The sequence below is a fragment of the Labeo rohita genome, chromosome 5 (assembly GCF_022985175.1).
Source record: "Labeo rohita strain BAU-BD-2019 chromosome 5, IGBB_LRoh.1.0, whole genome shotgun sequence".
NCBI classification, from domain to species: domain Eukaryota; kingdom Metazoa; phylum Chordata; class Actinopteri; order Cypriniformes; family Cyprinidae; genus Labeo; species Labeo rohita.
This window is the reverse complement of record NC_066873.1, coordinates 7,026,774-7,042,081: the sequence shown is the minus strand read 5'-3', so window position 1 is coordinate 7,042,081 and position 15,308 is coordinate 7,026,774. Positions and strand designations below refer to the sequence as shown.

General features: G+C 40.5%; 1 protein-coding gene across 1 annotated transcript in view; it reads left to right on the top strand.

Moving 5' to 3' along the window:
- Nucleotides 1-15,308, top strand: part of LOC127165735 (transmembrane protein 47-like) — a 54,969-nt gene that overhangs the window by 15,202 nt on the left and 24,459 nt on the right. The window contains exon 2 of the mRNA XM_051110619.1: nucleotides 6,700-6,840. Coding sequence (XP_050966576.1) covers nucleotides 6,700-6,840 — 141 coding nt within the window. The remainder of the gene's footprint in view (nucleotides 1-6,699; nucleotides 6,841-15,308) is intronic.

Genomic DNA, 15,308 nt, shown 5'->3' with positions numbered 1-15,308 from the left:
AACTGTGCATTAACAGCTGTCAACCATGTCAGTACGCAAATGCGTGCTCTAAACTTATTTACACAGCGCATTTTCTTATTTTGGTCGTGCTTGTGGACCTGCGGACTGTCACACCCCTGGACTGTTTAGTTGGTTTCTCCCATCAATTCCCCCTTTTTTGTGTGTTTTGGTATTTCCCTTATTGTCTGCACCTGTGGTTGTAATCAGTCTGTGTATTTATAGCGTGTGTTTTCCCCCTTTCCTGGTCGGACGTTAATGTTACTACCCTGTGTTCCTGTGTCTCCTGTGTTCCCTGTTGGATTTATTAAATACTTTTCGTTTATTTACGTCGTTGTTCGTGTGCTTCGTCTAAGCGTGACAGAACGTCCGACCGATACAGTTTTTTTTTGCGTATTCCTCCCCGTTTTGTTTGTCGTGTTTTTTCAGTCTTTTGTTTCCGTCGTGTTTACACCAGTTACTCCATGAAACTCGCTTCCATCAACGTCCCCCCAAGGAGGGGAGATGCCATTCTAGGAGGAAGAACCATCTTTATCTTCCAGGATGGCAGGGGTCTTGAGGACTACGTGGAGGAGTTTATTAGCATTTGCCATCTTGCTAGCTGCGATGACGTCTGCCTTATGGAGGGATTTTGGTGTGGACTGGATGATGACCTCCGCTTCGTCATGCCCAAAGGTGAACCATGCTGGACCCTAACTCAATATATTAACATCTTACTGAGTGCTTGGGGTTCAGAACTCTGTCTGGACAAAGCGGAGGAGGATTACGACCCCATCCAGCCACACCTCGCAGACGTCTCGCAGCACGACCCGGAACCCAGCCAATCACCACCCCGATACGCGGAGCACGAGCCCGAGCCCACCGCAGACGGATCCAACGCTACCAGCGCGACCCAGGAGCCATCGCCCATCGGAGCGACAGAGCGAGCGATCGCCACGGAGCCGGAGGAATTTGCGTCTGACCAGGTGCGAGAGCCGGCCACAGAGCCTGCGACGGTGGACGTTCCTGATGGGCGTGAGGGTGCTGAGGACAGCACCGCCCACTGCACCACCGCTGAGGGTGAGCAACGCCTGGATCTGGGACTAATTTTTCTGGAACAAAATTTGAGTAATTTCTCTGAAGATGTATATGAAGATATGCCCGTTCTCCTTCCACCATCTAAATTACCTGACTGCCTGGATTTCCCTCCCACCCTCCCTCTGTCTATTGTTTCTGCTGCCTCAGTCCTGCCACCGCTGTCTCCTGGCAGCCCATCTGCTCACCCTCAGCCCACCATCTGTGCGGTGGGTTCGCCGCAGGTCTGCCAGTCTCCATCAGTGTCATGGCTGGAGGATCCCTCATCTCCGCCTCCAACCTCTGAGTCCTGGACTCCACCTCGGCCTTCTGACCCTGCGGCTCCACCCCGTCTCTCAGCTCCCTCGTCTCCACCGTCGCCCGTCGGTCCACCAGCTCCACCGGGCTCCATCGTCCCTCCCGCTCCGCCCAGGTCAGTCGTCGCCCCACCTTCGCCTCTGGACTCCACTCCTCCGGCTGCGCCTCGTCGCTCCGTCCCTCCGGCTCTGTGGACCTCCTCCCTCCCGCGGGCACAGCCTCGGTCCTCTGTCGCTCCGGCTCCGCCGCGGACCTCCGGATCTCCGCCTCCGCCTCGGTCGCCAGAGCCTTGGGCTCCGCCTGGGCCCTCCGGATCCTCGGTGTCGCCCAGGATCATCGGCTCTCCGTCTCCGCCTCGGGCTCTACCACCACCTGCTCCGCCTCCGTCGGTCGGCCCCATGGTGTCGTCAGCCCTTCCTCCACCATGGCTCCTCCCTCCATCGGCTCCACCGTGGGGTTCCATCATGGCTGCGGTCTGGGTCTCACCTGGCTCCTCCTGCTCCAGCCCTCTCCTGTCTCCTCCTTGGCTCCTCCCTCCATCATCACCTCCTTGGACTATTCCGTCACCACCCTGGACTCCATCTATTGCCCTCCTCCCGGGAGTCCGTCCTCCGCCGAAGCCCCCTCCTAAGACTGTACATTTTGTTTTCCTGTTTGTCGGCGCGAGGACGCGCCTTCCGGGAGGGGGAGGTAATGTCACACCCCTGGACTGTTTAGTTGGTTTCTCCCATCAATTCCCCCTACAGCTTTGTGTGTTTTGGTATTTCCCTTATTGTCTGCACCTGTGGTTGTAATCAGTCTGTATTTATAGCGTGTGTTTTCCCCCTTTCCTGGTCGGACGTTAATGTTACTACCCTGTGTTCCTGTGTCTCCTGTGTTCCCTGTTGGATTTATACTTTTCGTTTATTTACGTCATTGTTCATGTGCTTCTTCTAAGCGTGACACGGACCACTTATGTGCACACCTGTCTATTATAAATTCTAAGTAAGACAATTTATGACAGTAAATAAGCCTACAATAAAACATGATAAATTCTAGTAAAGGTGGTCATGAGTGGTTTAAAAGAATTTAATATATGTTAGTGCTGGTGTAAGATTGTCTTCTCCTCTTTTCATCAGTCTTTTTAGTTTATGTGGCTGTTTTAGATCATATTCTACTTTCTCCATGGCATTATAAAGTGGCAGTTTCTCAAAAGAATTCAAATTCCTATCAGCCTTGTGATAGGAATGGCCCGCGCAAATCTTATCACACTTTTCAATCATGCTGCTGAATCTACGCAGTGTACACTGCCCTCCAAAAGTTTGGAAACACCCTAGACAAGTGGGGTTTTGGACAATATTGGCATAAATCCTTTTTAATTTGTGATAATTTTGCACTGATAAGGGACAACACAAACTACGAAAACATATTTTATTACATAAACAGTCTATACACAGAAAAAAATTAAATTTTTGATTCATCAAAATATCCACCATTAGCAGCTATTACAGCTCTACATAATCTGGGCCTAAATTCATTGTATTCTAAACGTAATTGGCAATCAATCATTGAAGCTATTAAGGTGTGCTGACCCAAAAATCTTTTAAAAACCTGGGCCAAGTTTAAACCAGGCATCACAGCTGGCAAAGGGGCATGTATGACTTTGACATGTATATTGCCATTATTCTGTAATCAAAATTAAAATTATTATTGCTGGTCTTCAATGATAATGTCAAGTTACTTTAATGTATTTGCACCAAAAAATGATAAGGATTTATGCTGATATCGTCCAAAACCACACGGGTGTTTTCAAACTTTTGGAGGGCAGTGTACATAAAGAGGTTGTTTCACATAATTAAGCAAGTCACACTTCCTATGCAATATGGAGAAGAAGGATCTTTCTGAAGATGAAAACCATGAAACAGTGCGATGTTATGCAAAAGCATATATAAGCAGTATTTTGTGAAAATGGAATAGAGGTTACAGACCTGTCAAATATATCCTGACGAGTATATACAGAGGAGACAGAGAGAGAAAGAAAAGGATCAATTAAAGTAAAATCCTATTTTAAATACACATCAAATGAATAAGCTTCTCTTACTCCTTATCGTTGTGGTACGTTTTCGACACATTATACAGACGGTGTTACTACAAAAACTCAAAAAGCAGTTTTCTCCATCTTCACTATCCAACAGGCCCGTACAGCAGCTGTTTTGCGGTCGCACACGGCTGTTGTGAAAGTACTGATATAATCATATAGCCACCATTGTCCCGATTTAAAATTCTAAATATCAAACATGTTTGATATTAATCTGGGTGGCCCCAATCTGTGTGCGAGCAGACCTGATTACCTGATAATCTGCGCCGAACAACAGGAACGTTCAAGGTGCTCAACAAGTTTTTGCTCTGATTCTCGGGAGGGGAAAATCGGGGCAAAATCGGGCTAAAAATCCTGTAGTGTGAGCCCGGCTTTAAGAGTTTCTGTGTCAACATGAGTTCTGCAAGATATGTGGAGTTCATAACTGATCATTTTCCACTACAATATAAAAAGAAGGACCATGCCTTCTGAAACAAATTGATTTTCATGCAGGACAGTGCACTATCCTATGTTGTAAAAAAAACACCATGACAATAAAACTGTTTAAAAAAATGGATTTCTACACCCACTGTAAAGGTTCCCTATAACCTCAACTCCCAAAATGCAGCATTTCATTCTCCTTCTCAGAAAGCAGAGTAACATACATAACCAAGACATTTGGCATGACGTGAATGTTAAATGAAAAGCAGTGTTTTTGTGCACATTAGTCCTTGGTTTTGAATGAAAGAACAGACCCATATAATCTTCATGCTTGTTGAGTGAAGTTTGATTCTTTTATTAATTTTTCAATGTATTTGTCCAAAGTCTGCAGTGCCAGTTTGAAATTTAACCTGCACAATTATTGTGTTCTCTCAAATAATTGTGATTAGGTCAAATGACAGTAATCAGGTGATAATTGTGGCAGGCCTAGTGATTTCTGAAAAACCTATTTATATTAAGGAATAAATAATTCATACTGTTTCTTAAAATATAGTTAGAAAATGTGCACACTGACATTCAAGATGTAGGAAAATGTATGAAATCAAGGTCAAATGAAATCAGAGACACTCCCATTGAAATCTGGTCAGAAGTGATCACATACGTTTCATTTAATATTATTTGATTGCACATGATGTTACATTTAGTCAGTTTTGTCATGGCTAGTTACAGTGTAGTGTAGGTTCTGGATCAGACTCGATGGGCTGAGATTAATCTGTGTTCTTGAAACTAGGCCCATCTGGCGTGGATGGGTTGGTGTCTGTATTGACGGAAAATAAATAACACATTATAATACAATGAAACGAGCCACTAAATGGACATGCTTAGCTTCTTGCTAGCGGTAGCCTGTTACATTACAGTTTATAAAATTTCACTTACCACTTAAACAGAGTAAGGAGAGAACATGATTTGCAGATCCTGAGCACCACTTACAAACATCTAATTTTGTAGAATGTGTGGTAAGAGCCGCCGCTCTGGTATACACAGAGCACGTGTGATCACGAATCTCGTAAGTGAAAGTAAGACATTGCTGCATCAATAGGAAGAAAATTATAATAAACAAAGTTCTGAGTGCCCAACCAAGGGGAACTCTGATCACTATAATGGTACTTGTGCTAGTGTCAAAATGCAACAATATAGCAACTTGGCATTAATATTGAATGTGCAGTCAGCCGTTACAGATATTTATTGCATTTATCATGAATATACAATAAGCCACATGAACCATATTGCAGATTCCGCTACAACTAAAGAGAATCCGATTCTGTTTGGTTGTAGTGGAATCCACAATATGGTTCTTGCGGCCTACTGTATATTCATAAAAAATATTTGTACCAAATCTTTAGTGTAAAAGTTGCTTAAATGTGAAATTGACTTTGTCCAGCTGTGTAAACACATTTTATCGATTGTGATGCTTGTGCTACACCTACAAAAGTGAGAATTGTCAGACATTGTCAATGTCTCTCTGCCATTAAATGGGTCATGGCATGATTTTTTTTTAAATCATAAATATGTGGAAAAATGATTATTTTCACCCCTCATTCTGAACCTCTCTCAGAAACAGGCTCTTTTAGGGGGCACTGTTATGATTGGCTAACATCATTGCATAGGGAACAGTATCAACATCCCCTTGCTATTGCATGTTTTGAGTGTTTTTTTGTTTTTCTTACTTAGATTTTTTAGTCTTGTTTCCAGCCAAAATATCTAAAAATTCTTAAATCAAGAAGGATTTTCGAGATAAGCAAAAATTATTGTCTTGTTTTCAAGCAGAAAACAAGATTATTTTGCTTACCCCATTGGCAGATTATTTTGGTTGTTTTCACTCCATTTGTCCTACTGACGACCAGTGTTACTAGTTACTTTTTTAAGTAACTAGTAAAGTAACACATTACTTTTGAATTTCTAAGAAATTCTTATTCAAATAAGTAACAACAGTTACTTTTTTCCCCATTTATTGATTGACAAATCTCCTGTCAGGAAATTGGGAGTAAACATGGTGTTACTGTATCTGGACCGATACAGAACTTGAAAGTTGGAGATGTTTAAATTGGTCTTAACACTAAGCCAAGTCAAACATTTAAACCAAGACAAAGTGTTGCAAATGACCAACACATTTTCACCTCAAAACTATGTACATTTAAGCTTAAAAAAAAAAAAAAAAAAAGATAACAAACTTGAATGAAAGTGAGTCATGAGTCAGATTTTCAGTATTATAAAGTGATTAATCAACAAACAAATGTAACATGCATTCAGTGCAGAGAGGTCTGTTGTTTCCATTCAGTGGCTTGTTGCCGTGAAAATTTGCATTCTGCGTGAATAGGCTTTTAGAATTGTGTGTGTGCTTAAAGAGAGCTCACTGAAAAATTAAAATTCAGTCATAGTTTAATTTTGAAATTGAATAAAGAAAACAAACAAAAAAGCGTTCAGTTCACGGTTATCCATATAATGACAGGGAACAGCGACCAGCTTCAAACATTTGTGATACAAATGGTCCCATGTGACTCCTGCTGTGTTTTAAGGATGAGTGATAGGGTCTGATGAAAAAAACAAAGCAAAATTCAGTTTATTATTTAGCTTTTTTTGTTGTTGTTTGTTTTTCCCAAAAAAAGAAACAACACATGAAAACAAGATCATGCAGAGTGATTGATTGATTGATTGATTGATTGATTAATTTGATTTTAATCCCATTTAAAACTTATAATCATGACAGCCATGAATATGTCAGTGGTAAATCTCTTAACTGATTTTTTATTTTTTTTTATGTGTGTCTCTTTCAGATTGGCAGATTGCAACGCTGATATTGTTATTAGCCGGAGCATCTGTGACATTAGTGGCATTTCTAATCGCAATGATTTCTTTGTGTAAAGGCACACAAAGGAAGCACTATCGTATGGTTGCTGTATTCCTCTTCTCAGCAGGTAAGACACTAACATCTTGCTGGACTACAGTGGCTTTTGGTCACAAGCCTTTAGTAGAAGAACTCTGGGATTATGTGACCCTTGACCACTTATGCCTAAGATTCAAGAAGCAAGTGGATAATGCTAAGCAAAAGTGTGGACCAGGCACCAGTGTGTCTTGGAGACACATTCAGTGCTGTCCCAATCAATCAAAATACCTTTAAAGTTGGTCAAGAACACATCCCTGATAGCACAGGTACATCTCGTCTATTTGATGTCTGCATTTACATCTGCAAGTCATATTTTTTTAGATGGTTTGCTCATCTGCAATACGTCTATAGGACGTTTCCTATCAGATGTAAAATAGACATATATATTAGACGTTTTTAAGATGCTTATGATTTAGAATGCATGTAAAACTGACATCTTACAGACGTCTGCAAGATGTTTGTACACAGCAGATGCTTTCCAGCATCTGTGCTGCTGCACAGCCCAAAACATGTTGTCCTTAACTAGACACAGAGGTGTGTTAAAAAACAACACAGGTTGCGTTGTTTTCAGCACATCCTTTTTAAAGGGGTGCTATTATGCTTTTTCACTTTTTGAACTTTAGTCAGTGTGTGGTGTGTATCTTTGGGCATAAAAAAGATCTACAAAGTTACAAGTCTCGAAGTCCACTCCAAAAGGAGATATTTCATTTTTAAAAAATCCCTTTTCAAGCACTACAACGAACGGCTCCTTTGGACTACAATATTAGTTTTCCGCATCCGCGGCCCATTAGAATATCATTAAAATAAATCCTATTTAAAGAATTTCGTGTGGTGGAGGGATGGTAGGGACGAGGTGGGGGATTAGCCAAACTTTACTGATGCAGCGTGGAGAACCGCTTCAACAAGCCACGGCGGGTATAAACACAAGCATTTACTAGAGTGGCCGCCTCAGAGCAGTAACGCACAGCAGATGTGTGCAGTACAAGGGGTTGAAACACATGCCGAAGCCGTGATCTACTCCAATTGCCGTGTCAGAGCCGTATCGCGCCACAGACGTGTGCAGTGTGTGGTAAGAGATTTATTCTGGAACTGGGACATTTAGAAATTGAACTGTACTTAATTGATTTCACTGAGGATATACATGTGGAAAATCCTGCCTGCTCTGAACAATATGCCTGCCTGGATTTCCCACCCACCCTCCCTGTGTTATCTCCTCCTGTTGGCCATGCTGCATCAGCCTCACCACCGTTGTCTCCTGACAGCCCCGTTGCTCACCCTCAGTCCACCATCTGTGCGGTGGGTTCGCCGCGGGTCTCCATCGGCGTCATGGCTGGAGGATCCCTCGTCTCTGCCTCCAGCCTCTGAGTCCTGGACTCCGCCTCGGCCCTTCGACCCAGCGGCTGCAACCCGGCTCTCAGCTCCCTCGTCTCCACCAGCTCCACCGGGCTCCATCGTCCCTCCGGCTCCGCCTTGGTTGGTCGTCGTCCCGCCATCGCCTCTGGACTCCACTCCTACGGCTGCGCCTCGTCGCTCCGTACCACTTGGGCTCCGCCTTGGCCCTCCGGATCCTTGGTGTTGCCCTGGATCTTCGGCTCTCCGTCTCCACCTCAGGCTCCACCTCCACCATGGCTCCTCCCTTCGTCAGCTCCGCCGTGGGCTACCATCGTGGCTGCGTTCTGGGTCTCACCTGGCTCCTCCTGCTCCGGGTCCCTTCTGTCCCCTCCTTGGCTCCACCCTCTGTCAGACCCACCCTGGACCCTCCCGTCTCCTCCCTGGGTCCTCCCTCCGTCGTCACTACCCTGGACTTTTTTTTGTTGTCCTCCTCCCAGGTGTCCGTTCTCCGCCTGAACCTCCTCGTACAATGAACTTTTTGTTACCTTCCTACGTTCACTCTTTTGTTTTTGTTTTTGTTTTTCTACGGTGCGAGGTCGCGGGAGTAATGTCAGGACTGTTTGTGTTGGTTTTGCCCTTGTCACACCCCGTTGGGCTGTTTTGTTGGTTTCTCCTTCTTGTGTCCATATATGGTTTTTCCTGTTCCGTTTCTTGTTAAGTCATTATTGGTTAATCACCCACACCTGTCTTTGTATCGTTAGCACTCCTTTATAAGTTGGATTCTGTTCATTGTTTGTTGTCGGACCTTAACGTTATGTTGGTGTGTGTGTTCCCCTGCCCTACCTGTCTGGATGTACCATTCGTGGAGTTTATTAAAGACTTTTCGTTATATTACGTCTTAGTTTGTCTCATTCCCACACAACTGTGACAAGAGCATAACAGGACCTCTTTAAGTGTGTACACTAATAAAGTAGTTACAAGTCATTTGCAAACTATTACAGATAATTCATAGTTTAACTACATAGTAACTGTAGTTACAGTGCCCTCCACTAATATTGGCACCCTTGGTAAATATGAGCAAAGGTGGCTGTAAGAATAAATCTGTATTGTTTATCCTTTTAATCTTTCATTCAAAAAGTTCACAATATTCTAGCCTATCATTTAAGTAAAACCATGGAAAGCAGGGGGAAAATCTCTTTATGAAATTAATGTTTTTCTGTAGTTCATGTTGACCACAATTATTGGCACCCAATTACTGCAGTGTCCTTTATTCAAGATAACAGCTTTGTGTTTTCTTCTTTAATGCCTGAAGAGTTTGGAGAACACCTGACAAGAGATCAGAGACCATTCCTTCATACAGAAACTCTTCAGATCCTTTAGTTTCCCAGCTCCATGCTGGTGCTTCTTCTCTTCAGTTCACCTCACACATTTTCTATAGGGTTCAGGTCAGGCAACTGGGACGGCCATGGCAGAAGCTTCATTTTATGCTCAGTGACACATTTTTGTGTTGATTTTGATGTTTGATTTGGATCATTGTCCTGATGGAAGATCCAACCATAGCTCATTATAGAACTTCTAACAGATGCAGTCAGGTTTACATTTTTATCTGTTGGTATTTGCTAGAATCCATGATGCCATGGATCTGAACAAGATGTCCAGGACCTCTGGCAGGAAAATAAGCCCACAACATTAAAGATCCAGCAGTATATTTAACCGTGGGGATGGGGTACTCTTTGTACCAAACCTATCTTGAGTGTTTGCTGCCAGAAAGCTCTTTTTTTTTTTAGTTTCATCTGACCACAGAAGCCATTCCCATTTGAAATTCAAGTTGTGTCTGACAACTGAATATGCTGGAGTTTGTTTTTGGATGAGCAAGGATGATTTTTCTTAAAACCCTCCTGAACAACATGTGGTGACGTAGGGGCTGTTTGAATTTTTTTTTTTTTTTTTTTTTTTTTTTTTAGTCTTTTGGCCCAAGACTTAACTAATCTCTGCAATTCTCCTACTGTGATCCTTGGAGAGTCTTTGGACACTTAAACTCTCCTCCTCACCATGCATTAGGACGATATAGACACGCATCCTTTTCCAGGCAGATTTGTAACATCTTTAGTTGATTGGAATTCTTAATTATTGTCCTAATGATGGAAATTGGGATTTTCAATGCTTTAGCTCTTTTCTTACAGCCACTTTCTATTCTGTGAAGCTCAACGATCTTGTTCTGCACATTAGAACTATATTATTTGGTTTTATTCCTTGATGGATGATTAAGGAAATTTGGCCTTTGTGCTCCTCATATTTATAATCCTGTGAAACAGGAAGTTATTGCTGGACAGTATCATACTCCTAGTCATTCTAGTGTGCTAAATAAATGCAAATATGAATGGGAATATACTTCAGAGATATTTTACTCATTATAGTTTCTAAGGGTGCCAATAATTGTGCCCAACATGCATATGAGAAAACCATTTATTTCATAATGTAAGTTTCCCCCCACTTTTAATTGTTCTACTTCAGTGAAAGGTTAGCATTTTGTGAATTTTTTGAATGTAAGATCATAAAGATAAACAAAGCAGATTTATTTTCATAGCCGTCTTTGCTCATATTTACCAAGGGTGCCAATATTAGTGGAGGGCACTGTATATACATTACATTAATACACATTAATAGACTATAAATAGCGAGTTCTTCATTCATTGTCACTGTAATTTAAACAGTTGCTATTGGTTAATTATCTCATATGTAAGATAATGCTTTGTAAGTGACTTATTAACCATAAATATTATATATTTATCTGTATATCTGTATATATCTATCTTAAGCATTGTCATGACCCTGAAGCACTTCACTTAGTCTGTACTTAGAAAATTCTTAATAAAATGTGCGTAGTGTCTGTGATTTTTGACAATAATATATTTGTTTATTTGTGTTCCTTTCTTGTGAAGAATATTTTTGTTTTTTGTTTTTTTCTAAAAAACTGCAAGATATTTTATTTAAAAAAAAATAATTAATTAATTAATTAATTAATGAAAAAAAAAATTATGTCCCTCCGTCTGAACTCAACTCTATTACACTAACCATTCTACGCCCATAACGTGCACCCATGACTCTGCTCATATGTGGCATTATTTACCAACAATGGCATCATTCAGGTCTCTTTTTAAGTGGTGCAGAAAATAATTAGTACTTTTTATTTATATTTTTGAGGCATATTATAGTTAGGGACTGTGAAGCCTAACAACTGAACCCTGTCACATAAAATGAAGATGAAAAATAAATATTTTTCAACCTTTTATTTTAATCTGTAAGTATATACAATGTACTTATTTTATTGCTGCCATATATCGTCTACTCTCTTAACTACATGAGGAGCAGTGGCTATTTTTGAGCAAAAAACATCAAACCCATCACAAATATATGTATTTCTCTTTGTTACAGGGTAAATCTGTGATGGGGTTGAGTTATTTACATCATTTATGAATAAGTTTAATGCAAAAAGTATGTTTCTGTAAATATATACTTACCAAAATCATGACAACTCAATTTTTTTTTTTTTTTTTTTTGATGTAGTATGTCCACTTAAATTTAAACAAGCATCCTAGATCAGAAATTGCACCCACATTTGTAGTAGAAAGACAATGTTGGCCATGCAGATATGTTCACCCAGAAAGATGGGGAAAATATGAGGGAGAAACAAAACCAAAAATTAAATTTGAATGCAATCTATCCCTTCAAATATATTACAGACTTCAACAGCATCACACCTTGTCATATTAATTATTTTGGATAAATTATTTTGGAAAATATAGGGAAGACAATTAAGAATGAAAGCATTTCTTGCTGATTACCCTCTGACGTGCTAATGACTAAAACAATAAAATTGTAGTTTTAGTTTAACTTCTAAATTAAAAATATTGTTTTTACAAATATATGGAGACCATAGACACACAATTTGTGTATTTTTAGCTTCAGTCCTATAAAAATGTGAACAATGTAATAAGTGTTACATTGTTATCATTAAAATGCCTAGTTTATTCATGAAACTCTAGATGGAGCAGGCTGACGGGTGTTAACGTAACTGATGATATTCATAGCCTTATATCACTTGGCACAAGCTGATTGGTTCACGTCGCGTATACAGCCAATGAGTTTGAACCTTTACCTTTAAATGGCTGGTTGGCATTCATTTGAGCCTTTCGCAGCAGCGCGCTTTGAGTTCCTCTGAAACTCTCCACCTTCCCCAGCTCCACTTGTATAGATCTGCTACGGGTTATTTTTTATGCCATTGTGCAGCAGCAGCAGTATGTCTTAAATACTCACAGCCCCATATGGCCATATGCTTTAGCACTAGCAAGTTCCTGTACTTGTTTGCAGCAGCAATAATCTACAACTACAGCAATAACCAACAGCAGCAGCAATTCAGTAGCAGCGTAGCAGATCTGTTCCACCAAGACCAAATACATTAACATTGTCATGGAAGAATTGTTATTAGGGACACCTGAGCAGTAGGTAGATTTATAATTTATAACAGGTTCTGTGTAAAATCTTTTTTAAACCAGTCCTATTTTGTCCGTTATGGGGTTGAGGGGGAAAAAAAAGTCTGAATCTGAAAAAAAAAAAAACCTGAAAATAATAAGTCGTTAAAGGAGAAGTCCACTTCCAGAACAACAATTTACAGATAATGTACTCACCCCCTTGTCATCCAAGATGTTCATGTCTGTCTTTCTTCAGTCATAAGGAAATTGTTTTTTGAGGATTTTTCTCCATATAATAGACTGCTATGGTGCCCAGAGTTTGAACCAAAATGCAGTTTAAATGCAGCTTCAAACGATCCCAAATGTGGTTGTAAACGATCCCGATATAGGATGATTTTGAAGTTAAGGGAGAACATGTCATGAGCTAGACAAAAAAACAGTTCAGGCAGAGTAAGACAAGACAAGCTTTTTATTGGCTTGCACACAAAGCTAATCTCAAGGTCGGCAGATCTTTCACCGCCCCTTTTATCAAGGACGCATCAAGAGGTGACTTGTGCAAACTTGAGGCAGCCAGGTATCCCTGAATGCATTTCGTACCAATCAGCGAGCATTAATGGCAGAGGAGAAAACCCACATAATTTTCAACATATTACTGTTATGTTGTTATGAAATGCAGTTTTAAGAGTATTTCAAGTGAGAATATAGTTGTTTAAAACTCAAATCTGCAGTTTATTTATAAAGAAAGCGCCTATTTGAACATTTGCTTTGCCGATTTCGGAGATGTGAGCTCCAGGCGATCACTGGGCGCTCAGAGCTCATGTATCCCACCTCACCTCGGCTAGTCCTTCTGATATTTGCCGCTGGTTTTGGTGTCTCTGTAGTGTTTAAACATGAAGTATGATTCGTTTTGGGTAAATCTAACAGGTCATTTTTGGTCTTGTGAAGCTATTATTTGCTCCAGGTGATATCGTTTTGGCTGAGGACAAAGTTACGTTTCTTAAATAATTTATTTATCAATCGTAATACAGCGCTGACTTTGTAGCATGCATCTGACTGAATTGCTTGCTTCGGTCTTTATTTCCGATTACATAAGTCTCTTATACTTTATACTTACACTTTTATAATGGCTATTAGTGTTCATTAAAACCGACATTTAACAAAAAGGCAGAGTTGTGCTTGTCATATTTTGTTTTATTATACACACAGTGAAGATAATCAGAGTGCATGTGCACATATTGCCTAAACCACATTAATACGTTTTATATTTTTAAAATGAAAATGAAAAATAGGGTTTTGGTTTATGTTTTGAAGAAAACAACAAGAGGCAGTGGTGTTTTACATTTCGTTTTATTGTAATGCGTGCATGCGTTGCATGAACCACATTTTTGTGGCTATTAATATGTTTAAATGAAACAGAAAAGAGGCAATGCTGTTTGATATAATATTTCGTTTCACTCTAATGTATGTACTACATTTTTACATCTATTAATATGTTTAAATGAAAATGAAAAGAGGCCGTGGTGGCTGATATCATATTTCGTCTCATACAGTGAAGATAACCAGAGTAGAAAAGGCGAGCTGACTGATGTTGTGAAGTATGCTGCTGTTCCATTTGCGGAATTACCGGACTTGCGTCCTCCTGTCCTGGGGAGTTCGCACTCCCGAGTCAAACTTGCGAAGTCTGAACTACGAAGGACGCAAGTACGAACTTTGCGTACTTGGTATTGAGAAACGGCTCATGTCTCTGTCTCATATGCTTCACCTAACATTTTTAGCTGTATTTTGAAAATAGCAGTACTTATGCTTGATGTAGCAATGGGCTACTGCAATGGTTTTCAGTCCTGGTTGACACTTGTTACTTAAAAGGGTCATCGGATGCTAAGTTCACTTTTTCATGTTGTTTGAACATTAATGTGTGTTGGCAGTGTATGTACAAATCTACCCTATAATGATAAAAATCCATGCAGTGATTTTTAATTGATCTGTAAAAATAATATTCCCTTTTCAAATCGAGCCATTCTCAGAAGCCTGTCGGTGTGGCGTCACACAGACAGAGGTCGCTCTCACGATAGTTGATTGACATGAGCGTTTTACCTCAGATCAGCTGTAATAGTCCGCCCTCTTTGTTTCGATGCCGGAACAGGGATGTAAGTTAGACAAGAATATCTCTGATTGAGCGATTGAGGTGTTGTGTTGCTGGATGTAATAATGAACATAGTGGTCGTCATTTACTCCCGACATCTGAGCTGCTGAAGCTGCAGTAGATTATGTTTGTTTGTGAAGGGAATGCACCTCCCGATCTACATAAATGCATCTATCTTCGTGCAAATCATTCATGATCCAGCTTCACTTACAGCAGAAGTGAGTATAAGGTTTTTTTTTTTCTGAATCTTTGCGATCACCTTTCCTAAATATGTGCTAGTTAGCAAGTTTAGTGGCTAAACGTAGCTAAATGCGGCTAAAGTAAACAAACTCGTCTCTCCACAGAGAGAAGAGAGGGGCGGGGCGAGCAAAGCTCATTTGCATTTAAAGCAGCCTCGACCAGAATGAGATGATTTTTGCAGAGCTTATTTTGGCAAGGTAAAAAGGGTGTTGTTTTACACAACCATTGAGAATTTTTAATCAAAGTATATTATAGACTTTTCATTAAGACCCTGAAGGATCATATCAACTTGTGGAAAATGGGCATCCGATG